Source organism: Astatotilapia calliptera, chromosome 18 (genome assembly GCF_900246225.1).
Source record: "Astatotilapia calliptera chromosome 18, fAstCal1.2, whole genome shotgun sequence".
NCBI lineage: Eukaryota > Metazoa > Chordata > Actinopteri > Cichliformes > Cichlidae > Astatotilapia > Astatotilapia calliptera.
The window spans coordinates 9,532,413-9,559,275 of NC_039319.1; the positions used below are offsets into that span (position 1 = coordinate 9,532,413).

Below are 26,863 nucleotides of genomic sequence, written 5' to 3' on the forward strand. Positions count from 1 at the left end.
AATTCCAACAATGAAACTTCAAACTGAAGTGAACATATCACAGAAAACCAGCAGGGATGTCATGGCCTTAAAATGTGCCACTAATCCTTTTCAGTACATCCCAGCAGTATTTATCAATTCCTAATTAACACGACCCAGATACACGACAGAAAAGGCTGGATGAATGGACAAATTAAAAATAACGGATTTGGGGCTATTGAAGTTTTTTGGTTTGGTTGGGCTACTGATGTATGACAATGCGTATTAGAGCTGTTACAGAATAAAAAGAAAATTACGGAGCTCTGGGATGGGGGTGATAATTTGAGAAATTTCTGAGATTAAAGTCGTAAATTTATATTTAAAAAAAAAAAAAAAACCTTCAAAACTACTGAGACAATAAAGCCAAAACTTAGCGAGGAAAAAGTCAAGAAAGTTATTACAGAATGTCATGCACGTTCATTAGTGAGGAAGCTAATGAGTCTGTATGCACATGATAAAAGAGCAGGGACTACATAGACATATATAGGGCTACAAATCCCTCCACATCATACATAAGATATCTGCTCATCCAGATATCTGTCTTGACATTCACTGCGAACATCAAGACGATATCTCCCAAATTAAATGTGATATTTGTGCATATTTGTGTAGCTACACTATGTTATAGCTGTTATAGCAGTTTAAAAAGTTCTGCATCTGAATCTAGCTTTGGATCAATTCCAAAAGCTAATCATCTTCAAGTTGGACCAAGCCCCTCCCTCTGGTAAAGATTTCAATGCAATCAATCATTTTGATACAAATAATTACTTCCTTGGCGGAGGTAAATACGGTGATGCTGGGCTAAAATAAGAGTTCTTTATTAGCATTTATTGATAAATCCAATAATGAAGTATAGGTTATAACCTTGTTAGGTTATCTACTTGAGGCATAAGTAAGCAGCAGGGTCTGCTGGTAATGAGTTGAGCCAACCTCACACAGACGCATGGATGCATGGATGATAAATGACTTTAATCTCTGAATTTTATCCCCCTCCATCAGCTGGCTCTGTAATTTTTCTTTTAACGTACAGCAGTCCTATTATGCTACGGTAACAATGGGTTCTCAAGCCAGTGTAGAACTGTTTCCCAGTTGTGATGTTGTTGAATGAAATGGTACTACGAAAGGATTCCTGCATATACAATCTACTCTGACAAGTTTAGTTTTTATGTGTTTGGTGTAAACAAAATTCTTTCAACAGTCATATTAAAATGTAACATTACAGCAGGGATGAGAAAACAATTTAGGATTTTGCAAATTAAGACTGTTTAACACGAGGCTTCTGTGGGAAACTAAATTAAACGCTCTGTAGAAAATTTAAAGGCCTGGAGTTACAGTACTCTAATAAATCTCAGAAAAAAACGGAGAAAAAAAATCTCAAAGCCCAAGGTGATGTCCTGAAATACCTCATTTGTTAGACCAATACTCTAAAAGACTCAGACCTAGTCATTTACGAGCGCATAATACAGGAAAAAAGCATAGTATTTAAACTGGAGCGAACAGTATTTTCCTGCTTCATACCAACTTGATTAATGTGAATTATTAGAATAGCTGTTCAGGGAATGATGTTTTCAATACTTTCTGGTACACAACTAAAAGCAATGATTAGATTTGTTTTCCTTGTCATGGCATAAAGTAGGTTTATGAAATGCAGAGTTTAGCAATTGTGACAGCCTCTCACTCTCACCACACCTGGTTGTTGTAAATGACTCACTGGTATCACATTTAAAAGCACTGGGTAGGGCTTAAGTGTAGATGATGTTCTTAAGAGAGTATAAACAAGACACCAACATCCCCAATGAGACACAAAAAAACTTTTTGCTCTTAAAAAAACAAAAGAAATTGGAATTGGATTGGAAAACAACCTGTGCAATTATTCTACAATGGGCCTAAGTGATACACAGCAAGGGGCGGCTGTGGCTCAGGTGGTAGAGCAAGTCATCTGCCACTTGGAAGGTGGTGGATCGATGCTTGACACCTATGCGTGTGAATGAGACTTGCAGTAGAAAGTGCTTTAAATGCTCAACTGAGTAAAAAGGTAATATATAAATATCAATCCATTTAATTGAGTAGTTTGGTAGCTACTCTGAAACTATGACACAATTTTCCTGAGCGGTATTGTAGCTCTAAAGGGCCATTTTAATGAGCCTTATGTTATTATAAATGGTCTATAGGTATAATTATTTGAAACTGCCATCACATTTTTATTTTATTTTTTTTAAATGTGATGGCAAGGCCAGCTTTCAAGCTACTGCCCAGTCGGTCGGTCTCTGGTCAGTTTGATGTGTAGCTCTGGAAGGTTGTGTTCGAAATGCGTTTCCTCCTTGTCTTCGCACTGTGATGGCATACTGGGTGTGTGTGGTTGGTTCCTACTTGATAAAAAAAACAAAACTATTGGTTGTTGCGACAGTCTTTCCACAGGTGACATTTTAGGAGAGACCAAAATGGTCTCTAAGGTTACAAAAATCTTTACATCTCAGTCCTAGCATTCATAATGAGACCCATCTATTCCCCGAGCTCATGAATTTTCACTTTTCTGAATTTCTACATGGGGTAAAATCAACTTATATGAATTTAAAATGACAATCTGGATCAAAAGCTGGAAAGCTGTTCGTGTTTAATACAGGGCTGCAATTATAAAAGTAAGCCATAGTGAGAATATCTCTGTGCACTGAATTTTGTTTCCTCCCTTAAAGTTTGAGAGAAAGCCATTTAAATTCAAAAGTACAGTAAGCGAGCACCATGGAGTATGATTTATGCCCGTTTTTGTTGCAGATGAGTGAAAATCTGTGACTGCTAAAATTACTATTATCATTCCTGGGAATGATTGACAACACAAAGGCTCACTGACAGGCAAGCAGCTGGAAATCCGGAGTTTCCATGGAAATTGGACAACCTGTCAGACACACCGTCTCCAAACAGCGTTGGTGTGCTTGTGTGTAAATCATTAAATTTAGCAGGCTGCCACATGGGGCCAATGTCGACGCTGTTCCACTTCTAAAGACAATGAGCAGATGGGTGTGCGCTCACTGGTGAATACCGACTCTGCTCGTCTTTTGAAGAACCTGTGTGACATATTCAGAGCACCGTGCCCGACTCTTCAGCCTGAAATCTCTCAGCCTTTTTGGAGATGGCTGCTCCAATATTGTCCTGTCACTGGTTTCTCCCCACCAAGTGAGGTGTGAAGGCAGATAGACACTGATCTTTATTAGCATTGGGGAAATCATAATAGCAGCAGAGTCAAGCGCTACACTCAAAGGCTGACTATATTCAATTCCACAGAGTGCCTAAGTGGGATGGAGAGGATGTGGAGTCCATTTTGAAGTGGATTAAGATCAAATGCATCCATCTGAGACACAGTTGCTTTATTTTGGCAAACGGGGACATCTCAGGGCTGCTCTGCCACCCTGGTATACGCTGATTGTAGATGGAGACTTGGGCCCAGTTGCTTTTCTTTTGAAACACAATACTCAGTGAAAGAGAACTGCATTTGAAAACCTCCCTGGTTGTTTGAAATGTTTCCAGTAAAGGGAAAAAAGGAAGACAGAGCAGGGTTGCAAGTCAACTCAAGCAGCACTGATTTCAAGGATGTATTTGTGGCATAAATATGCTTAGATTATCAGCTCTGCCAGGCATACCTTCAAGGTTTGGAACAGTAAAAGCAGATCGGGTGCCTTTAAATAGTATTACTCTGTAACACCATTTAAGAGTAATTAAGGAAGCTCAATATCTTCTCAAAAAAAAGAACCAAATCAGGCAGTTAAAGATGTAAATTTATTCCTTTGATTCAGTGTTTCATGTTTAATCAGGGCATCAAAAATCCTCCAGTTCAGGGTATAAAAATGTTCCTGTGCTCTCTGACGGTGGAGCAGGAGGAATACGATTACGGGAACTAGAAAATAGGGAAGGAAAAGGAAATAAGAAGTGTTGCATAAATAATGTATAAGAAAAGGTACAATGTGGCTGACGCAGCAGCTGCATTCCAAAACATATGGTTTCATTTCCAACTCCATCTATTTTCTACTTTAGCTGCAAGGAAGAGTGGCAGTGGACACGCAATGGGTGGGTTTAATCCATATGCTCCGAGCATCACTCACCTCCCTCCAACAATAAGCCTAATGTAGAGTGGTTATACAAGACCAGAAGGGGAGAGAGTACTTCTATGCTGAGGCATGTTTTCCTCTTTTTACCCCGTGTGGGACGGCCGGTGGCTTACTAGGTTATCACTCACTTATCGCTGCCCTAGCACGGGACGCAGAATGGCTGGGGAAATGGCTGTCCATCACCCAGAATACAATCAGCAGAGTGCAAGGCTGGGGAGCTAATGGATGTTTCCACAGGGAGGGCAATTTAGTGAATGGGGAAAGTGGATGGGTCCATCACGAGAGATGGGATTATGTACGATTGTTATCCTTCACAAGTGTGATATGACGGTCAAAGGGTGTAATGTATCTGGACAGGAGAGACATTAAATACTGATCTCTCTACAGCCCACTCACAGCCAATCAGCCAGCCCTCGTTTCACAATTTCTTTTTCTGACCGAGCAGACATTCTGAGTAGCACTTAAACAAAAAGGCTGCTGCTAAAATATGCAGAGCAACGCGCTCCCAAAAATAAATTAAATTCTTATCTGCAGACTCAGTTTAGTGCATTTTTAACCGAAAACAGTGCAGTTGTGGAATGGCTCGACAAAAACAGAACATCTGACACAAACACACAAAGAAAAATAAATGTTCAAGTCTTTGCAAAACAAAACCCATAAAATTCTTGTAAAATGGCTGTGTGATGCAGTTGTCCTTTTTTTATATAAAACATTTAACACAGAGCACAAATGTTTACATCTATGAGCTGGGGTCATTTCAAAGTAAAAGAGGGAAAAAAAAGGCACCAAGAATCACTCAGTTTCCAAACAAGCAGCAGATGTCATTCCAAACAATTCGGTTTCATTTCCAGGAATATAAGCCTGTCACAAACCGCTCCTTCCCTCAAATATCACGGGTCTGCAGCTTTACATCCAGCGGTATAAACACAGGAGGCTCAGAAGATGTGTTTGAGATGCTTGATACCGTAGGTCTTGAAAAACACCAGGAGGATTAAAGTCCACAGGCCCAGGATGAAGCCATCAGGAGGGTGCCAGTCTTTCTGCTTTGGTTTCTGAATCGCAGGAGGGGTGAGGCAGGTAAGGTAAGGTGGGGGGGGGGGGAGGGAAAGCAGAGGGGAGCGGGGTGAGATTGCAGGTTAGTAATAGTGTGTATATTTCTCCTGTTGAGGCCACCGCTGATTGTTCTGTCATTCACGCAGGCAGGCAGGCGCAGAATTGCACGCACACACTCGCTTTATCTCTTCACGCACTTTATGTACACGATCTGCCGTCTCACACACACAAACACGCAAAGGTTCGCACAAAAAAAGCAGGTGGTAAAGCTCATCAGTACACCTCCCCTGTCTTGTGTTTGTCCCATTCACTGCCACATCATCACTTTGTGTATGATTATACTTTTAAATTTCGCTCGTATTAAACATGCATCTCACAAGGAGCACATTTATATGCTAATGCGGCTGCAATATTCTGGAGGGAGATGAGATTTAACCTCTAAAATAACTTCCTAACTCCACTGCTGGCGACAAAGCTATAGATGGGCTGCGAGGATGCACTTAAGAGATTTCTGTTATCCCTCCCTATACAAGCTGTCATTATCCAGTCGGGAAATCACCAGTCAGACAAGGCATTCCCTAAAGCCAAAACCTGAAAAGTTGGCAAAGCGGATGAACACGCAGCAGAGTGCTCAAAGTCCGACTGAGCCACAAGCTGCACACACAACAGTAGAACGACATATAGTACTATAAAGCAGCTCCGAAAGTGCTTAGGAGATCTGTGTCTGTGCAGCTTTCCTCAGTACTACTCCAGTATCCAGTACATCTACTCCTTCTGATACACATCAATATTGGCTTGGCACACACACCCACTTGCACATACTGCAGTAGAAGCCAGAGCCGAGCTGACAGCAGACTGACAGGCCCTAGGGGATTAGACACTGGGGTGAAAGCCTAGTCCAAAGTCATTATTACCCACAACCTCACAGCCAGCGTACAGGCAAAAGACAAGTTTTAAAGTTAACTACAACAGACCCTGTAAATCAAGTGAAACCAATAGCAATCTATAATCCTCACACAGGATTTGCTGATATTTCTGCATATTGTTTTGATCTTATGTATTTACAGAGTGATTCATGCTGAGTCACTCTCATCCATGCAATTGTTTTTCTAATTGTATTTTCAGTAAAAGTTTACATGCACAAAGTAGTGACGCATCTGGCAAGCCTGGCTATTTTTCTCATGAATATACCAACAACCCAAAGAACAGTGGAGATTTAGCACTCAGTGAGATGTGGCATGTAATGTCTGCTCATATCTGTCCTCTTTTTTTTTTTTTGCTTACTCTTTCATCAGATATTTTTACCAGCTGCAATAGTGTAGCTGGTATTGTTTTCATCTTCTGAGTCAGCCTGTCTGTGTGTGTGTGTGTGTGTGTGTGTGTGCGCATCATCATGCAAATGTGGTCCTGGAGGCACCTACTTTTTTAAGTTCTTTTAGCACATATTTACGTCTGGCAGTTTTTGTGATAAAGCAACATCTGCAAGATAGTAATGGAACTTTATAGCTGTGTAGTTGAGACTAAAATGAAGACTGAAGTTTGGCTGTGGCCAGAGATATTCTGTAATTTATTTCACATGAGGTAAACTGATATATTCCAAGTGAAATATTTAAAGACTTTGTTTATTTTATTTTAGTTTGTTTACTTGTTTATTTATTCCTGCAGATAAATAAAAAAGGATTTACAATGTCCACAATCTGAAAAGTATACTCAAGTATACTTTGTATACTCAACACTTTGTGTTGGGGCTCATTTAGTGTGAATTATGACGATCAGGTTGTGGCACTGCTGAGGTGTTATTGAAGCCTGGGTTGCTTTGATGGTAGCCTTCATCTCTATTTTTGCGTCTTTCTCGTTTTCCTCTTGACAAATCGGGTCAGGCAAGGTGGTTATCCCACCAAACACAGTAATAGCATGGTCAGCAAACCATTTAGTACTAGTTTTGGCACTGTTGGCAGGTGCTCAGCCCTGCTGGTAGAGGAAATCGCCAACTCCATAAAGTTTGGCAACAATTCAGAGCACGAAGCACTCTAAAATCTCCTGGTAGATGGCTGTGTTCACTTTGGACTTGATAAAACACAGAGGATCGGCCACCACCAACACCAGCAGATGACATGGTGCCCCAAATTATCACAGAAACTTCACACTGGACTTCAAACACCTAGCCTTTCCACTCTTCCTCCAGAGTCCAGGACCTTGATTTCCAAATGAAATGCTAAATTTACTTTCATCTGAACAACAGTCCAGTTCTTTTTCTCCTTAGCCAACCTAAGACGCTTCTGAAGTTGCCTCTGGTTCAGAAGTGGCTCGATATCAGACATATTCGACAGATTTATCCCCCCCTTTTTTTGCGTCTTGGCTCTAGATGCACTCCCACCACCTCAGTCCAGCAGTCCTTATGATTGTGGTTGCATGTACTAAACTAGTTAGAGAAATGGCACATTTTTGTAATGTTTAAATAGTAATTTACTCAAACTTACAATTGAATATTTTAATAATTTCAGATAGTATAAAACAAATCTAATATCTGTATTAACTAAAGGGCTCTAAAGATCTAGAAAAACTGTTTGGGATCACTGGGTACTATTATAAAATCAGAGTATACAGTGTAATGAGTTAATGATGATGCAGATAGAATATTTATTTCATCAAATCCTGTTGACTGACTGGCAGCGTTTCCGTTTTGAAAGTCTTAAGTTGCTTTGAAAATACACTCAAGTAGGCAATGTTATATTCTGCTGAATTTCCCTTCATATAAGCAGTGAGGACTGCTGATTTGGCATAAGAAGAGTGGAATCCTCTGATGTATTTATGTGTATGGGTATATTAGAGGATAGGAAAGAGTTCTGTACCGTTTGTTGAATATATGCAGTATCTGAAAGAACCACCTGCCAAGCACCAAATGCTGTCTTTGGCATCTAAAACCTCAAACACTGGCTGAAATTGTATGATTTAAAATAACTCTGTTACATTAAGATTTGGGTGAGTTTTTTTGCTTGCTAATTACTCTACACTTTGTCCATCAGCCAATTAAATCAAAGCTAAACAATGGCCCCATCTCAGTCTTTTCAATGGCCAACTTAATGCTCCTGTTATATAAAGTAGGCTTATCTCATTTTGTGAAGACAGGGTGATGATGATGAAATTGACCCAGTGATTATTACAGTGATCCATAGACACACTCGCACATGCAAAACACCTGATTCTATTCATGCATTATTACGTGTTTCTTAGAATAACGAATGTTAATTGCTTTGCCTGGTGAAAACGACTCTTTTTATTCTTCTTATTAGTTTAAAAGCTTTTGGTAAGTGAGGCGAAAACCTAATTTCAGGAAACGTGTGTGACTGCGTTCTCGTGCCTCATTGCAGTGTACATCTTCTCAAGGCTGTCGTTTCAATAGAAAGTCCAGGTTACGTGACAACGCTGCCAATTTCTTATGTAGAAAGACCGAGGACAGCAGTAAAAATTGGATTACGTCTGAGCCAAAATTTATTTAACAGCTCAATCAAGTCAAATCAATAGAGCGCCACTGCCATCCAGAATGCTAAAGCAGAGGCGTTTGAAGCGCACAACTAAGCTTTAGGGTATTTGTGGACAGATCAAGGCTGGAGGTCCAAGGTAAAGACCTTCCCTTTTGAAGCATCATTTGTACAGCACACACTGGCCAGAATATTCCGATTGTATTCACTTTAACCACACGCTAGTTTTGGAAGCAAGGTGGGTTTGGGAACGAGGCGGTATTCCCTTCAAATGAGCTGGAGAGTTAGCTGGGGTGGAGAAAAATCTGGTGTTCTCTGCTTAGATTATTCTCCTGAATAAACAGCGAATATTCATTTTAACATCAAAAACAAACATGATAATAAAAGATTTTTTAAAGGAGGCATCAGTCACACCAAGTGCGTTTACATGAACATAGGTATAATGTTAGGTGCTTCTGTAGAACGTCCATCTCCCACAGCCAGTACTTTTCCTACATACAGTACATACTGTATCTACTAGCGTTCAGCACTTCAAGAGAAACATCCTTTCGTGTGCCATCGAAGGGGCATATGTAAGGAATAAACCGCCATATGCAACCACAGCAGATGAGGCAGAAGGCCGGAGCTGGAAAGTGAGGTTACATCCTGTGGAGGTGGGCTGCATGGGCTTCTTAACCATCGAAGGCCACTGAATGAGGTGGGTAACCGAGGGCTTAGATGGTTGGTCAAAGAGCTTTCCAATGTTGATGGAAAAAGCAGCCACTATGGAAGGAGCCAAAGGCGGTGGTGTGGGCATCCAAATGACCAGTGCCTCGGCGGCGTACACAACTGGTGTGCTGCAATGGTGGAAACATCACCATATGATAAGCAGCAAACTCACCCCACCTAGAAGGCTTCTCTAACCCACTCAGGGCAAGTGCTGCGTTTCACTGACAAGGATTGTAACATCTAGTCCTATGAATAAATTAAAGTGAGCAGAGAAGAAAATGAAGCTGAAAAGAGACATGTTTTCAGCATCTGAATCATGCTTTTTTTGAGATACTGACTAAACTTAAGGAAGCTTCTCAGATGACTGATTTTGGTCTTGTTTGTCTGACATCAGACATAACAGGCATCGCAGTGGGTGTTTCATCCAAAAATAGCCCGGAGTTAAAGGCCTTGAAGACTTTCTTACTTTCTTATCAACACTATTTACTGACAAAGTCAGATCACTTTCATTTATTTTAAATGAGAGAGATTTACTGAATGAGTCAGATTCTGAGGCCAGCTGTGGGTGTGTGTTTTTTTCATGTTACTAAACAACTGTCCATCAAATATGCTCAAGCTATATCCACCGAGTGCTAATGAAACTGAGAAACACTGATTTTTAGTGTAAAAGTGTCAAATAAAAAAAACAAACACCTTTTTTTCCTCTTAAATTATTTTTAGTCATTTGAAATAAATCCATGACTAGAGTATACAATTCATCTGCCTACACGGGTGACAATAGCTTGGATTTGTGCAGAACCCCAGATTAAGGCATGTTTTTGGTTCAAGTGCACTTTACCTTACCTGTACATATTCTGTGGCTACAGTGGTTGTACACAGAGTGCATCTGCAATACTATGTGTAGATATAAACATAGAATGAGAGCTACTGGTCAACACCTCTAATCTAATCCTAAGTATTTATACACTTCAAACTCTAACTTCTATTATTATGAGACTAAAACGATCAGATTAGTCAGATATATATATTAACAACGTCTTATATTACCAGCATTAACAGACCATCCATTCATCATCTTAAATGTGTATCCAGAATTCGACATCCAGTCATGGTTTACACAGTGGGAGGTTGGAGCCTATGCCAGCTGAATACATCCTTACTAGGGTGTCAATGAGACAGACAACAGTTCACTCTCGCACCTAAATGTGAAATAAATTACCAATCAATCAATCAATCAATCAATCAATCCTACCTGCAAAGACTTCCACACAGAAAGGCTCTAGCAGGGGGAACCTTCTTGGGCACCAGGGCTAACGTCTGCACAATACTGGCCATGTTAACAGACCTCTAACCCAAATCTCTCCAAAATAACTATAAAAAGAATTATGCAGTCATGGTACAGGCTCTGATTTGTCACTGACACTGCAAGCTGAATCCTCACTGTTTCAAAAGACCGGTCAAATTTGACCTGTCTGTTCCAGTTCAGTTGAAACAGAGGCGTCCCCCCAAATTCAAATTAAATTTTCCAGCATGCTTGAGTCATCTCCCTCCATTTTTTCCTGTCAAATGAACACTGAGCTGCAACAACAGTGATCTCTCCCACTGAGATGCTGACACAATCACGCAAATACTGCTGTGCCCGTTTGAAATGCCGTGGCAAGGTCACTGATTTAGAAACACATCAACAGTCAATTTATATATATGAACACAGAGATTCTGTGAGGTTTTTCTGTTTGCATTCTCTATCAGAGGTAAATCTGAATTACTTGACAAAAATAGTTGGGAGTCTCTCAGGGGAGGACACAAAAAGGCTGACAGAAAGACAATGAGTCTGGCGGATGAGGCAGAGCGTGGCTGGATATGTTCAAGAGATGAATGGGAGTGTGTGACTGTCAGGGGGCAGTTGACCTCTGTGACAGCTGTAGGCAAAGGTGTGCGTGACTGTATTTGTTTGTGGGTGTGCATGTGCGTCTTAAGACGCAGTCCCTGGGGTGAAGAAGACCAAAGGGAGATGGAGTGACTGTGACAGGAAGCCACATCAGCACAGCTGGCAGAGAGAAGCATATACGAAGAAGGTGGTGAAGGGAATATTAAAGATATAAGAAGAGGAGAAAAGACCACCACACCATTTTGCTGCAAATAACTAATGATTATTTAACTTAATATTAAACAATAATGTGGGGGAGATTTTACAAAATAATCAAACAACTAGCCGAATGTTACTTTTACATAAAGTAATCCTTTAAGCATACTTTACATTTTTGTTTTACTCCTGTGTCTAGTAAGTGTACTTAGCGAAACATTTTACATTTGTTACCTCTGTTGTAACAAAGTATATAATGGAGACTATAAGGATAAGAGGAAAAAAAGATGCACTTGTTAAGAACAATAACAAATACAAACCTCCCAAAGACCGAATAAATAGCTTTATATCAGCTGACTTACATATACTGTGCTCTGAAAAAGTCTTGAGCTACTTCTTGTTTTCATATGTTGCTTCCAAGAAGCCAGATATTCTTATCATTCTTTAAAAAGTGCAAAAGTTCTCCAAGCTTTTCAATTTGTTTTGGACACTGGACGCTTTTTCACTCATTTTTAGTTCAGTCATTGTGATTAACAAATCTTATAGATTAGTGTCAAACCACTTAACACTGACTTAGAAACTAAAGCATAAAGAGGTACCTAACACAAGGGATGAACCAGTGTTTTGTCTTTAAAAATGTGCTTTAAATTGTATATTTAGGCACTTTGTTACTAAGCAGCCTTTCAAATGGATAACTAGTTCCCATTTCTTTATCTGATAACAAAGTTTGATATTCTCAGGTGATTCTCAGTGGATTACTGATATATCTCAGCATGGTGTGAAGTGTGTCCTTAAAAATCTGAGGAAAGTGGACAAGTAGAGTAAAAAAAACAAAATCTACAGCAGAGAAATAGAGGGGGGGAAAAGTCCATCAAAGACCTGACTCGGGACCTGAGAGAAGCATCTGGTACTTCAGTTGATCCATTCACTGAATCTTCATCAGAAATGGTCTCAGTGGAAGGGCGGCTGTCAAGAAGCTATTCTTAAGGAACGTAAACTTGGAGAAAAGGCTGAGGTGCGGCAAGTTACACAACTGGACTAAAAATCAGAAGCAACGCATCTTATGGAGCGAGGAATCCAAATTAAAAATGTTAACATTAAATTAGGAGAGGGTGAAATTAGTTCACGTTTGGAAATGTTACACTTAACTGTTAATGTAAGTTATTTGATTATTACTTTTATGTCAATTAACCAATACCCTAAATTACTGATAGAAACTTTGGTTGTATAGCAGCTTTATAAAGTGGGAAATGTCTGCTATAGTCTGTCATTAGATGTACATAAGAGTTTTGTATCTGTGCCCTTTTACCCCAAAGTAAAAACGAAATAGAAAAAGGAAACTCAGGTGGGAGGCAGAGGATAAAACTACTAGAAATAGGAAGGTCAGAGGGAAGCAGTTAAGTAGCCAGTGTTCACTGACCTTCACTGACAAAACCATTCACATCTCACTGCCAAGGACAGGAACCAACACTCAAGCAGCATGTTACCATTACATACACATTGTGTTGTGTGTTCAGTTCACCCGTACAATCAATTAAGAGCTACCCATCTGATTGATCGGAGCTAATTAACATGGGCTTGCAGGATGCTAATGGTCACTGAGGGAGTTCCGAAACACCCTGCCAAACACTAGCACTCCAAGGTCAAAACTGCAGCAAATTTTATGTTGTGCAAAGCCAAATGAAGGAACAGCAGCTGCTGTGCACTGCCAGGACACTCCACTGTATTGCTGTGACATTTAAGCCTTACGCAAGTACTGAAACAGTAATAGTAGTGGGTGCATTAGTCTCTCATAAAGCAGGATTTGTTTTGTCTCTCTCTTTTTTTAGAGGATATTATTCATAATTACTGAGCAAAGAAAATTCCAGTTGATATTTGATTAAACAGAGACTGACACAGTGAGCCGTTCCTGTGATCCATACAATCCTAACATTCAGCTCTGAAAAGAGTTGCTGCTGCAAAGAGGATACTGTAGGAGGGTTGGGAGAGGGTTAGGAAGCAGGCGAAGCATTAATTTTCACTGTTTCCATTTTCAATTCTCTAGAGCCATATGGGGTGGCGTCAAGCTGGCAAAAGAACAAATAACAATTTGACGCCAGAGACCAGGACTCACAGCAGCGAGGGAAGCGAAAAGAAGTACAACACACATGAGAGGAAGGGAGGGGGGAAGAAGAGTTCCTTCTAGTTATTTCCAGAAATGAACCCACAGTGATTTGGCAATGACAATCGGATGAGATGTGTGAATTTGGAAAGAGAAGGTGTCAGGACAAGGGGACTAACCCTGAAAGCACTAGTGAGACAACTGCCAACAGTGACAGGGCATTAATCATCTCCTAACATCCACACATCCACAATTGCAATGAGAGAAGCTTGTCTACACACCATACAGCCCAGCCATATATCTAGTCACTTTGATGACTTTTCTATTTACAAGCCATGGTCTGGTCTAATAGGAAATGGAAAAAAAAACAACAACAATAAGATATCTGAGAGTACTGAACACTATTTGACAGCTAATCAACAAGAAGAGAACTGTCAATGGGCTTGATGGACGCTGGTCATTCTGTTGCAGTACAGATGGACTTTGGAGACGGGCAGATAGATGACTCAGTCTGCCAGGACTCCCATCTTCAATCCAGCAGGAGTGCAGGCTTATAATCAAAATCTCTGTCAGGGGTCACTGGGTTGACGAGTGTGTTTGTCTGTTGGGTGCAAATATAAGAGGGAGAGGGGAAAAAACAAAAACACACACACATATAAAGAGAAGCCGGAGGGAGCCAAAATAGAGTGCACCAAGAAATGAAATCAAGTAGCAGACAGCAGCGCTTTAAAGGAGAGCATCTCTATAAGCCACTGTTTTGTTAGTTTGCCTTTATTTTGAATAGTGAGATTATTACTAAAAAAAAAACCTTAATTAATAAACTACTCTTATATGAGAAGGCAGCTGATCTCTAAGAGACCAGTTTTTGCCATTTATCTGGGGCAGTCTTCAGCTAATTTCCTAAAGTGCCGCTGGCTGTGGAGACCCCCTCCTGTTTCCAATCATGACACTCAATAAGCAACTGACAGGACTCAGGCCTTTGGTCAGCTACATTCATTTCGCCCAACTAACTGTGACTTCTTTGTTCAGACTAAAGTCAGTGTCAGCCAGTGATGTTTCCAGCAGCAGGACCCAAAGATTTTCTTTTATATTTTGCCATTTACTCGGTTCAGCTGGATTTGACCTCTGCTATCAACACCAATAGTTTAGTGTCTGTTGACATGAGGGAGACAAAAAAAGAACGAATCAAAGCAAACGACAGCGACAGCAGCTCTACTGTGGCCATTGAAGCCTGAATCAGAAGCATTTCAAATGTTTATCCTTTACAAATGACTCTAAGTGATCATTGTACCCCTTTTAACAGAAGTGCAGACCACTGTTCTTCAGACCCCTCAAAAACAGCTGCTTCAATCCAGGCTTTGGTTCAAAATCCCAAAGCCCATTTGGACACTTGGTTAAGCATCTCAAATCACCTTGAAAGCCAAGGTAATTTACTGTAGTAGTAATCTGGTATAATAATTTTTTGGCATCATTAGGCAAAATCCATAACAATCATTCATTTGATATCAGTGGTCTGACAAAAAATTCTTCCCCTCCTCTAGTCCTTATCCTCAAACCTAAGACAATCTAGTCTAGAAAATGTGTTTTCTGTGTCCAGGCATTTCACTCTGATGGTGTAAATCCTGACTGAGTATGAGAAATCCTGCAGGAAAAGTTGATATTTACACAGAGAATAACTGCACAAACTTTAAAGTTCACATTAAAAAGTAATCTATCACAAAAGGAACTAAAAAAGTAGATGAGAATAAACGGAAAAAAATGTCAATATCATAAAGTGCTTACAAGACTGACAAAATTGCATGATAGCATTAGCCTCAGGTTGGTTTTAGAGATTGTTGTTATTTTTCTCTGTGAGAGTAAGCTGCTGATTTCATTTTGAATGGCTTTTAATGATTAGCTATTAAAAAAAGACTAACTCCTGCGCTGGCTTTCTGGCAGTGGCTTGTCAATCATAAACAGCCGTACTCATTAAGAAAGAGATGCATGAGCTGCAGGAGGAGGGCTGTACTTTCAAATCCTTAGTATTTCAACCTACGACTGCTCTCAAGTGAGAGAAACAATTGCTCAACTGTCACATTTTGCTCAGCAGAAAAACTGTTGTATTAAATAGTCCAATTTTATTTTCACTTTAATCCATGATCTCTCGAAGGCTTTGCAAGATGACATCCCATTAAGTTTAGACAGCATGCCTATGACTAAGACTTACTGTAAGGAAGAACTAAGTCTTGAATGCTTATTATAAACAGATATTAAAACGACAAGGTGAATCCATTAAGTGCAGAATACGCACTGGAGGGACACTGCTAACATAGACTTTAGGAAGCATCTATTATGTAGACAAAAAGGCTTTTTATTAACATAAAACAATAAAACTGTTTGTGGTGCACCATTTCATTTATTAAATGAACATATTTTAGCTTGCTACTACTCAATCGAACTGAAATATTGTTAATAAAATAAGGTTGTTGTAGCAGACACTGAGCAAAATGAACAATAATTTGGAGTTATGACTGCCCTCCTCTTCAATCCAAGTTCATTATTCATTCTTCTTTTAGCTCTATTTTCTTTTCATCAGCTCCTGTGGGACTTTTCTGACTATTATGTCCTAAATGCTTCAATATATTCTGAAGCAAGAGAACCTAGTTATAGTGTAATATTACTCAGACTAAAAAAAAAAATCTTTGTCTGATGAAGTGTTCACGGTGTCTGATCAGCTTGCCATCTTTCACGCTGCATGATGTCAGCAGAACAAAATGACTTTGGATCACTCTTTGAGCCTCAACAAAAGCACAGTCTGATTTTCTGTTTGCCTTTCTGTTTTTTTTTTTACATTAGAGCTCCACATTGTGGAAGCTGTCACTCAATGGAGAAGGTAGAAATATTTTTTGATATGCTGTCTTTTTGCCTGGACGTTGTCAGGTGTTCATCACCTGTATCATGTATCAGCGTCAACTGTCATATGTCAACTCGTTTTTTGGTCCCAACAGTCTACATTTCTGCTTGATCCATTTTCATGGCTGAATCTGGAATAACAACCTTATCCCAGATGAATGAGCTGAATCTACAAAAAAAAAAAAAAAAAAAAAAAAAAAAAAGGGATTATGGTGCTAATTATCTGTGGGTTTTTCCACTGTGGATGGCTGGTTAACATTTAACTAATCCAAAGAAAGGTTGCACAGGGCTTTCACCAGTCTATTAAAATGCAGACAGCTTACTGTGGCTTGCCTTGGGAAAAATTTGTTTTAATCATAAGTTAATTTTACCAATATATGATGTATAAAGTTTGGTTAAATCCAAACAGACCATTTAGCATTTCGACAAATATAAACATTGGCTAAAACTGTTTGAAGAACAAAGAATAAGAAACAAAAAAGACTGAAAAAAAAGAACCAAGAAAATGTTGTGGCTTAATACAATTTATCCTTCAGCTATCATCTGGCCAATTATTTTCACTAATTAGATTAGGCAAAGCTTCAATGTGTCTGTTTGAACAGGGGTGTCAAACATAAGGCTCAGAGGCCAGAATACGCCCAGCAACGACTACAATCCGGCTCATTGGACGACTTTTGAAAATGTGAAGGAAGGCATCCATTCTTAAATACATTAATTAAGTCATAAAAGAAACGTTCCTGTTTTTCCCCACTATCTACTTAAGCACAAAGAGTCATGCAGACAGATTTCTTTCATTCACTACAGCAGGATTTTTTTGTCATGTAGAAAAACTGAGACATACTGTTTAACTTGCACTTATATTGAGCTATCTCACAAATTAAGTTCAAATTAAGACTGACAGACAGGAAAGTTTCACTGTGTCGGCCCACTGAAGATCAAAGTGTGCTGTATGTGGCCCACAATGTAAAATGACTTTGACGGCATGCAATGTTCAGACAATATGCAGTATTGCACCTGAATAATGCTATGTTAGATGAGCGCTATGCAAAGCTAAAAAAAACATGTCAGTAAAAGCAAAACTAACTAGATGCTCCGTTCACCACATTTCATCTGATCATCATACATCGCATTTACATGTGCAGGAACTAATTAAACCACGCAAAGAAAAACTAAGCAGCACACTCCACATTCAGAGTGCATACAAAGTGACTTTTTAGGTTTCCAAAGTTCAATCAAATCTGGTCTTGCCCTGCAAATGCACTGTGTACACGTCGATATTAACGTGTCCACTCTCTGTATTTTAAAAAGGCGGGCAGCTCGCAAGGCTGAACCCCAAATGTAATCACCAATAATGTCTACTCTTGCTCGAGGCAAAGATTAATGTGGATTCTTTACTTTTGTGAGGCATAAGTTGAAGTAGAAATACGGAAATTGTATTTTTAATAGTCTCATAATGGAAAAATCTTACGAGAGTAATACAAGACTAGAGTCGGGCTATTCTGAATGCACAGCGCGCATTCTAAAGCTGGATTGAGGAGGAAGAGGTGTTCATTTGTGAAGGTCGACCCGAGTGAAAGTCACAATTCATTTGGGAATGAGGTGAATGCACAATTCTTTTCCACAATCCTGCCTATCCTTTCTGCTGGATTTCATGGTGGCCCCTCCGCACCGAGACCGGGAGGCAGTTGCATTTCACACTTAGAGATGTCACCATGGAAACGGCACAAAGACATCTGTTGGTGGATGTTGCACATAACTTTCTGTTCTGTGTCCAAATTAAGGAGGAGCATGGACACACTTGAAAATAACAACAACAACAAAAGAAGCAAAACACAAGAGCCAGGGAAGAAAAGAAGAAGAAGCTCTGCATACGCAAACACATAAAAGACACATAAAAGTTGACCAGCATGAAAACTTACATGAAAGGTATTTGACAAACACCTCATTTGTAGCGACATGGGCTTCCTCGTGCGGTTTAGTATCGGTGTCTTACCTGATGGATGATCTCAGACACTGGCAGCTGGTCCGCGTACGAGTACACCTCTTTTTGCTCCTCTCCATTTACAGGACTGAAAAACAAAACACACAAAACAGCACGCTTTGAGCATTTACTCAAGAAAGCAAATAGCACTCATACATTTGGCTTTTGTTACGTGGAACACCATCATTCAGTAATGAAGAAAAGCTGTCAGGAAGAGTAACAGACTCAGTGTTTCCGTTGGCAGTCTGTGTGCAGCTCAGGTGTGTGTGTCTCCGACAGTCAGTTGTATGCATTTTGATGCAAATGACCTCCCCTTTTTCTCCTTCTAGATAAATTAATGAAAGTTATCCTGGAACATCAGATGAGTGTCAAAATCATCTTTAAAGTAGAGGATGTGATTGGAAGAGATTGCCTGCATATCACTACCCATCACGGTATAATTCATTGAGTCACTCACCAACAAAAATCTATACTCCGAGTAGTCCACTCTCCACATTTTCACTGAAGAAGAAGTGTTAGAAGGGCTTCAAACTCCTGAGCCCCCTGTACATTCGCAATGCACTCTGCACTAATTCTTCTAAAACCCCAGTGAACATCGATGCAGAAATCAATGAAGTCAGAGGCAGCTGCACATTCAGCTTCAACACTCATATGGATCGCTTTCATATTTGTTGTCAGCTGGTGTTTGTTGTTTTTGCTCTACGGAAACTAGCTTCTTTTGGGTTCTCATTTTACAGATTTTATATATACCCACTAGTGCTAAGTCTGTTCTTCTTTGTTTAAATTTGTGTCGTATTAAAAAATTTAGTGAGTTTACAAACTGTGGAAAATTAAAATTTGGAAATAATAGCATAGGGCGACTGTGGCTCAGGGGGTTGGGAAGCGTATCTGTAACCGGAAGGTCGCCGGTTCGATCCCCGGGCTCTCTGTCCTGGTCGTTGTGTCCTTGGGCAAGACACTTTACCCTACTGGTGTTGGCCAGAGGGGCCGATGGCGCGATATGGCAGCCTCGCTTCTGTCAGTCTGCCCCAGGGCAGCTGTGGCTACAACCGTAGCTGCCTCCACCAGTGTGTGAATGTGAGAGTGAATGAATAGTGGTATTGTAAAGCGCTTTGGGTGCCTTGAAAAGCGCTTTATAAATCCAATCCATTATTATTAAAAAGAGCATTTCATCAGCTCTTGGCTGACTCTACATGACATCGACATACTGTTCCGGTTTACTTTATTCAGCTTTGTCTTCACTTCTCAGTGGTCAATTTAAAAAAACCACCAGACACGCCTTTAGTATTTCAGAATAAGGTATCCATCATTCTGAAAGAATCAGCCTAAATCAGGTTGCTCTGAAGGACAAACGTTTAAGCCCATACCTTTGCAAATGTCACAAATCACTAGATATCTGCAAGAGGATAAGTCGAGAATGGCCACAATGTTTCTACAGTCACAATAAAATTATTTTAGTCCAACAACATGAAGAGCAGTTGATCAAACTGTGTTTAAAGGGCAAAGGCAGCGCCCTCACAAGCTACAGCACCATACACCATAAACACACAGTCATTTATTTAAATGTACATATGACACAAAATGCACCTGTAAAGTAGCTCTGTTAGGGGGTTTGTCTGAATAAATCCATGAGGTACATCAACCTGACAGTCACCCATGTCCGGATGACAGCAACCTTGAAAGTTACAAACAAGCCTAAAATAAAAAATTCTGACACAAAGTCAAACGGGGGTCAGAGCTAAGGTTTACCGTCAAGTGGAGGTTCAGGACTGACCGTCTTTCAGCAAAATTTAGGTCAGACAAAGTGAGCCACATCTCCCCTGTGAGCCATCATGACACACCTCCAGCCACTTGATGATTGAAACCTGTTCTTCTATTTGTGTCTTTCTTCACTCAAAGTTACTTTTACCCATCATTTTTCTCTCTGGCCATTTCATGTCACACTGACACAGACACACAGTCTCTTCTCGCGTGTGATGAAGAGAAGAAGGTGTTCACACAAAACAGATAGTAGTAAAGCGTATGGACTGGTAAGCAGGGAACCAACTTCCTGCTGAGCCTTCGGTGCGTGCCAAGCTTCTCTGCCACAAGAAACATGTCACTGAAAGCACAGATGTGTCACCGCTGGGATCTTCCACCCTTTTTTTCCTCAACATTAGAAATGAGCTCTAATTCAATTCAAACTACTTTCTACTTTATTTTCCACAAAGACCTTTTTGGAGAGGCATTATAAGTCCTCTCTGCTTATTAAAAGGGATGTGCCTAAATTCATCCCCCCCCTCTCTAGTTCTGATATCAATGCCGTCTCCAGCTGCAGTCTTTAGGTTAAACAAATTTCCTTTTTTTTTTTTTTTTTTTTAACTCTGCCAGCAGCTCAAACAGTTTTTGCAGACACAATCCAGTCCTGCAGGTCACAAATTACATTAAGTATATTTTATACTCAATGGGATATGAATTCAGCTTAATTTGATAGTTGTAATTACTCTGGGAGCTCGTGTAGCCCAGAGGAGGACGTGTTACGGTCAACAACCACCGATGGCTGAGAGTGAGGAACTACACAATGTCATTACAGTGTTAAGCTTATGTATAACGTTGCGGATCGAGAGGGTCCATTAAAACGTCTTCACCATCAAGTGCCATTCACTTAATGTAAGGGCTTGTTCTGAGGAAGAAATTGATGTTTAGAAATGTACGACAGGATATGGGAGTGAGAGAGGCGAATGCGAGCTAGAAAATGAGACAGGCACATGTGTACACTCGCACACATGTACACATCTTCTCTAAATGTCCTCCTCTACTTGTCTGAGAGGCAGAACAAGCTGACAAAAGTGGATTAAAGCAGCACTATATTTAATAACAGCTTGTTTCCGAGGACATCTGTGATCTTCTCTCTGTGGGAACACACTGAGCTCACTACAACCCATTTTCAGGTCTTATGAAACACAATTTTCTAACTTTCGCAACGACATCTGGACAAAGGTTTCATAAAGATCCAGTTTCTGACATCGATTTAGTGATTGCTTTTTGAGATGATCCAGAAGTGCTGGCAAAAGGGTGAAGGTTGGTTTCTCAGGGGAGTGCCAATTCATGGGATTTAATACTCTTAAAGCATGCAGCATGGTTACTTTAAATATGGTTGTAAATAAAGATCAATTAGAGATCAACACTAACTGAATATACTACATTTTTTTCCTTATTTTTTCTTTCAGGCATTCATCACTGTTTTCAACCATGCGCCCAGCACAGACATGTATCAGATACAGCAGGTTTGGACATCAGCTGGTCTCCCTTGTACAAAGGCTGCATGATATTCGATTGCACCATTGTGCAGGTAATAGTCTGGTGCCTCCTGCATGCTCTATCCACATAGCTCCCTCACCTGAACTGCAAAGAGTATTTTCAGAAGTGCAAACACATTTGAAGAGGACTATTGCTTGCTGTTTGCTACACGTGACAAAGGACAACTGTGGAAAATATCCCGACCCGTTTCTCCCAAACCTGTCCAAAATTCATGTGTGAAAAGGGCTTACCACAGTACAAAGATAAGCTGGTTTCAGCTCCTCGCTTTTCAAATGTGAAAACCCATAAAAATTTATTTTCTTCTATAAAAATAGCAAAACAGTCTAAAGAATCGCTTTTTCTTTTTCAAACAACAAAATCAATCAACTGAGGTAAGTGATGTTAATAAAACCCAGAGCAAACCTGTGATGCCCCCCCACCACCACCACACTAATAATTACAGCCTCAACTGCCTTATTGTTTGGCACTCTTGCTCATCTTTCTTTGATTCAAGTATAGAGAGACACTTTGCATTTTAAATAGGCATCTCTGCATAAATCTGGGCTCTCTATTCCTGAAATTCATTAGCCCTGCAAATATATATTTTTTGTGTTAAAATGAAACCTTTTCTTTCCTGACACACACCTTCTAACATTTAATCAAAAAACAAGAAAGAAAAAAAAACAGAACATATCGAGTGCTAAGACTTTGCAAAACTGTCAAAAATTGCTTTTTTAACTCTTATTTCATGGCCAGTTATGGATAATCAGCCTTTGAATAGTCTAATTCCATTACATGTAATATTTTACACTGGTAAAACCTTGCAAACACGTTGAACCCTTCCATTCACAAAGACCCCTTAATAGGTTTTAAACATCTTCACACGTTAAATTATGAATAATTATTTATTAATGCCAACGCTGATGACTACATTAATTTAAATTATTGCAGTAATGAGGTCATGGCTATTATTTTCCACATGCTTGTATTGTAATCTCCCCACTGCTACAATGCTGTCCAGACCCAACAGAAGCACAGAAAGCTTCCTGTCACCGCATTATCAGTCAAGTCCGAATGTGGCTGAGGAAACACCCTGAGAGGGCGTACAAAATGACATTAAATGTTGTTAGTCTTCCCAACATCAACAAAGTACAAAGACACTGCAAGCACTTTGGTGAATCAGTAAACTTAGTGCTGTTAAACTTCAAATGGATCGGGTGATTGCTGGTTCTTACATCAGAAATGGAGATAAAACGTCTCTCTCTAGGACTGAATTAGGCCAACAGCTAGCTCAATAACATTGTGTTGGTGTTTCTGTGCTGCATGAGGATCAGCAGGACTAATGTGCTGGCTGTAATCGATATTAAAGTAATAGGAGAAGTTGTGTGCAATGAGTAACTTGCCCGGGGCCACAAACAGCCAATGACTAAAATCAGTATTGTAATTGCCTCTAATTACTAATTAGCAGCCAACCACATTAGATTCTTTAATACTTCCCAGTGGTTCAATTAAAACCCAGTTAATGAAATTAATACAAAGGGTTGGGGGAGTGGTGGTATTATCATTAATAAAGTTAAATTCCCATTGCATCTTTAGGTTGAACACAGTAAACATCTGTTCCTGCAGCTTAGAGAATCAGTGTATGGAAACTGTTTGCAATAGCTGTGTGCTTCCTAAAACTCCTGATGATTGTGCTTATTATGGCATTAGTGGAGCTTGGTGATAAAGCAAACAATACATCGTGAGGCACAGAGAAAAGGTTTGACAGCTCTCTACAGCCATCTAGTGGCTCAACCTATTTATCACAAAATGTAAGCATGCACCAATTTGGATATGTGCAATTCACCACAGGGTAGCGCCACAGATCATCTAAAGCAAACACTGCTCATTACTCACTGCCACTTATGAAGACAGACTGGATTAAGTCTGAAGGCTGACAATGAAGATGCCCAATTATGAGCTCCGCTTCTCTCTGAAATAATGTTTTCAGTGTCATTATTGATTATAAAAGCAGTAAATGCGTTCTAAATGAGCAGCACCATTACCCAAGACAAACATGTCATTGGTCAACTTTACAATCAGGTCTTAAAACCACCACATGGTAGTCATAGTGACAGCCACTGAGTGCTTTAATCTTCCAGAAACAGGCCAATCAACACATCATTAGCAGAGGAATCAATATCACTGATGGGAGGTGTACTAAACAGAAATCAAAGGCTGGTTAGTTGGAAACTGAACACAAAATGAATTTGGCTGCTGGCAGTGAGGCTGGCCTAAATGAGAATATTTTATAAGGGTCGCCCCCCCTCATGTCATCATGAAAGTACAGCCCAGCCCATGTTCAACTTCATTTCATATCCCTTTAATATCTACCTTTAATCTCCCTTTCTGTTGTTACCTTTAGTTCATTTTGAAAAGCTGGAAACAATTTGTGAACAACTTATTTTTGCACAAGTATCTTTAATGCTACAGTCACATTTGGGAAAACAGTGGTGCCAAAATAATTGCAATTGCATGCAATGAACTCGCAGTTCCATTGTCTTTGAAATGATTGTTTCAAAGAGGGGGGACAAGGTCTGCAACCACTCAACCTCGGTCCATCAAGAAGGTGATAAAACGGCAATAAGTTGGAAATTAGATGCAGTCAGATAATACAGTGATTAACTACCATAAATAGCTGAAAAGAAATCGCAAATCTGTATCCATTTACATATTCAAAGTCACATTAACTTATACTACTTAACAGATTACTTTAATTAATTGCCCAGCCAGAACCTCATAGACCAAAAGGTTGAGTGTGTTGCATTCTAGACCTCTGCTACTTTTTTGCCAAATGCAAAGTTAATCACCAGGCACCCACTGATTTTTAGTTTCTAGCAGGTTGCCATCCTGTTTTTATTCTAGTTTGATTGATGCATACCTTTTGCCATTAACAAAAAAACAAATAAATTAAACTTACTCCTCCTCCATCTGCTTGATGGGGTCAGTCAAGTTGATGGCATCCATGGTGAGCTCAACTTTGCGGACACTACCAAAGAAATCTGTGATGAGAACACTTCCAGGATCTCTCAGGAACAGGTCAGTACGATGGCCTGGAGTGGACACACACTGACTCTTTGGACACACTTTGAACTGTGGAGGCAGAGACAGCAAAGATTTCACATTAGGAATATTCAACATTGTTCTAAATTAGTGGTTTCTGTCACGTTGGATCTCTATTTGGGAGCCAGTCAGCTAGTCCACTGACAGTTGCTGAGGGAAACCGACAATTTTCTGGACAACAGATAACACAATTCCTAATTGGTTGATGGCACTCTGGATACAAGCAGGCTGCAGATGGAAACCACCAAGCTTTGTGTCCCAGTGTCCTATGCATGCAGATTCTGGATATGTATATGAAGATATCTGTTTATTCAAACTATATAGAACAAAAACAACTAACAATGTCTCTCTAAATATAAATATTTGCCTCATGACAATGACAGCTTTAGCAGCAGCATAACTTGCATGTACAGGTCAGCTCTGCACAAAGACACAATACTAGATTTATTCCTTTTTGCACCACCAATTCCAAGTTCCAGTTGCAGCTAGTATTGAGCTGTTGCTCTGGGAGGTGTGACACCGTGAGAAACAGATTAGAGGCACTGTGCCTGACATTTGTGCATGTCCTTGCCAATTACAATTTTTAGCACACTTGTTATGTTACCACTTGTGAATGAATCCTATGTGAGTTTATCAATGTGTTGTTTTCCGCTTGAAAAGAATATAAAAATCACATAACTGAGGTCAACATTATTTCCTCAGCCAGACAGGACTTGAAAAGTACAGCAAATGGCACGACTTTGCAGCTTGGATCAGGGGGGGAAAAAAACAAGAACGAAAACTCAGAGGGCTCATCCAGAAAATCCATAGTATTGATCCTTAATTCCCTGAAAAGGCACAACAGAGAATCTACAGAAACAGAAAAATTGGAAGAAAAAAATAATAAGCATGTGTCAAAACACACAGAGTGCCAGAGTAACGATCTGAGGTGCTTTGAGCATAACTCCGGGTGACGCAGATGAGGAGTGGCCCTTGTGGCCTGAATCGCCGCACGAGGCTAAAAGATGAAAAAGGAGTTGCTGCTGAGACTGAGTCATGGACCAGAGCAACATGTACTCACCATTTCCACCCTGATGTGTCAAAGGCCAACGACTGCAACACCGTATCAGATATTCTGTTTCAAGTGTGACCTGTGTGACTTTTATCTGACTTCTTTTGGCCCACAGACAGAGGAAGAGGACAGTACAAGAAAAACACTGCTTCAGGTATCAGCAGTGCTGATTGCCACATCCTTCCTTTTAAAAGCTGACTTTCAAAATAGTCAATCTAATAAAAATCTGCATACCTTTTTTGTTATGTTCTGTTGCAGTAACTACAAATGAATGTATAACAAATAAAACGATGGTGTTCAAAATGTGAGACACCAGAGAAAATCTCTTCCTTTCTGTCACTCAAGTAGAAGTAGCACAACTGTAAACTTAAATTTGCATTAACACCCCTAACGTATTTTAAAGAGTATAACAAGAATTTTATTTTGTGGTTCAGGAAATTGCAATTTCCTGCAAACAGGTATGAGGAAGTTGTGACCATACTGGACACACACGCTAACACAGGCTCACCAGATCATTCATGTTGGTTTTGCTTGCAGGATGGATGTCTTCAAGGAACTCCAGCATGTAGAACGTGTAACGATCCATCAAATGGACTCCTATGGCCAAATCTGGCTGGTGCTAGAATGAGACAGATTTTAAAAATGTAAAGGATAAGAATAGTTGCTAGAATGGGCGCTGCGGTGGCATTTTTACTTCTAGCTCATTAATCAAACCTCTACACTTTTACACAATGAACACTTACAGTCTTTTAAAATACACATCCACACCAACATTCACAGATTTGTATTATAAAATTCATCCCAAGTAACAATTTATGGAACTTTTTCTTTAGTTAGTCAGTTATAGTTTCCGTTGCAAATCTGTACAGTATCAAAATCTGATAAGTGTCACCTGGCATTGAAATTGAACAACGATTGTCACAGCACAAGTGTGTGAAAGGAAATGAATTAGAGACTTGTGGCAGCAGGATAGCTTCATGAGTGATATTCATTATCTTAAAGTACACAGAGGT

General features: G+C 39.8%; 1 protein-coding gene across 2 annotated transcripts in view; it reads right to left on the reverse strand.

Annotated features, from left to right (window-relative positions):
• Positions 1–3,770: 3,770 nt before the first annotated feature.
• The window catches only part of pigk (phosphatidylinositol glycan anchor biosynthesis, class K), a 33,340-nt gene continuing 10,247 nt past the window's right edge, over positions 3,771–26,863 (reverse strand). The window contains exons 8-11 of one of the 2 annotated variants that reach the window (XM_026149652.1): positions 26,359–26,469; positions 24,657–24,829; positions 18,431–18,506; positions 3,771–5,170 (exon numbers count right to left, since the gene is read on the reverse strand). In XM_026149652.1, coding sequence (XP_026005437.1) covers positions 5,054–5,170; positions 18,431–18,506; positions 24,657–24,829; positions 26,359–26,469 — 477 coding nt within the window. In that variant the 3' untranslated portion in view covers positions 3,771–5,053. Of the gene's footprint in view, positions 5,171–5,190; positions 14,147–18,430; positions 18,507–24,656; positions 24,830–26,358; positions 26,470–26,863 lie in introns of those variants that run through there. The other variant, XM_026149653.1, reaches the window with a different exon arrangement.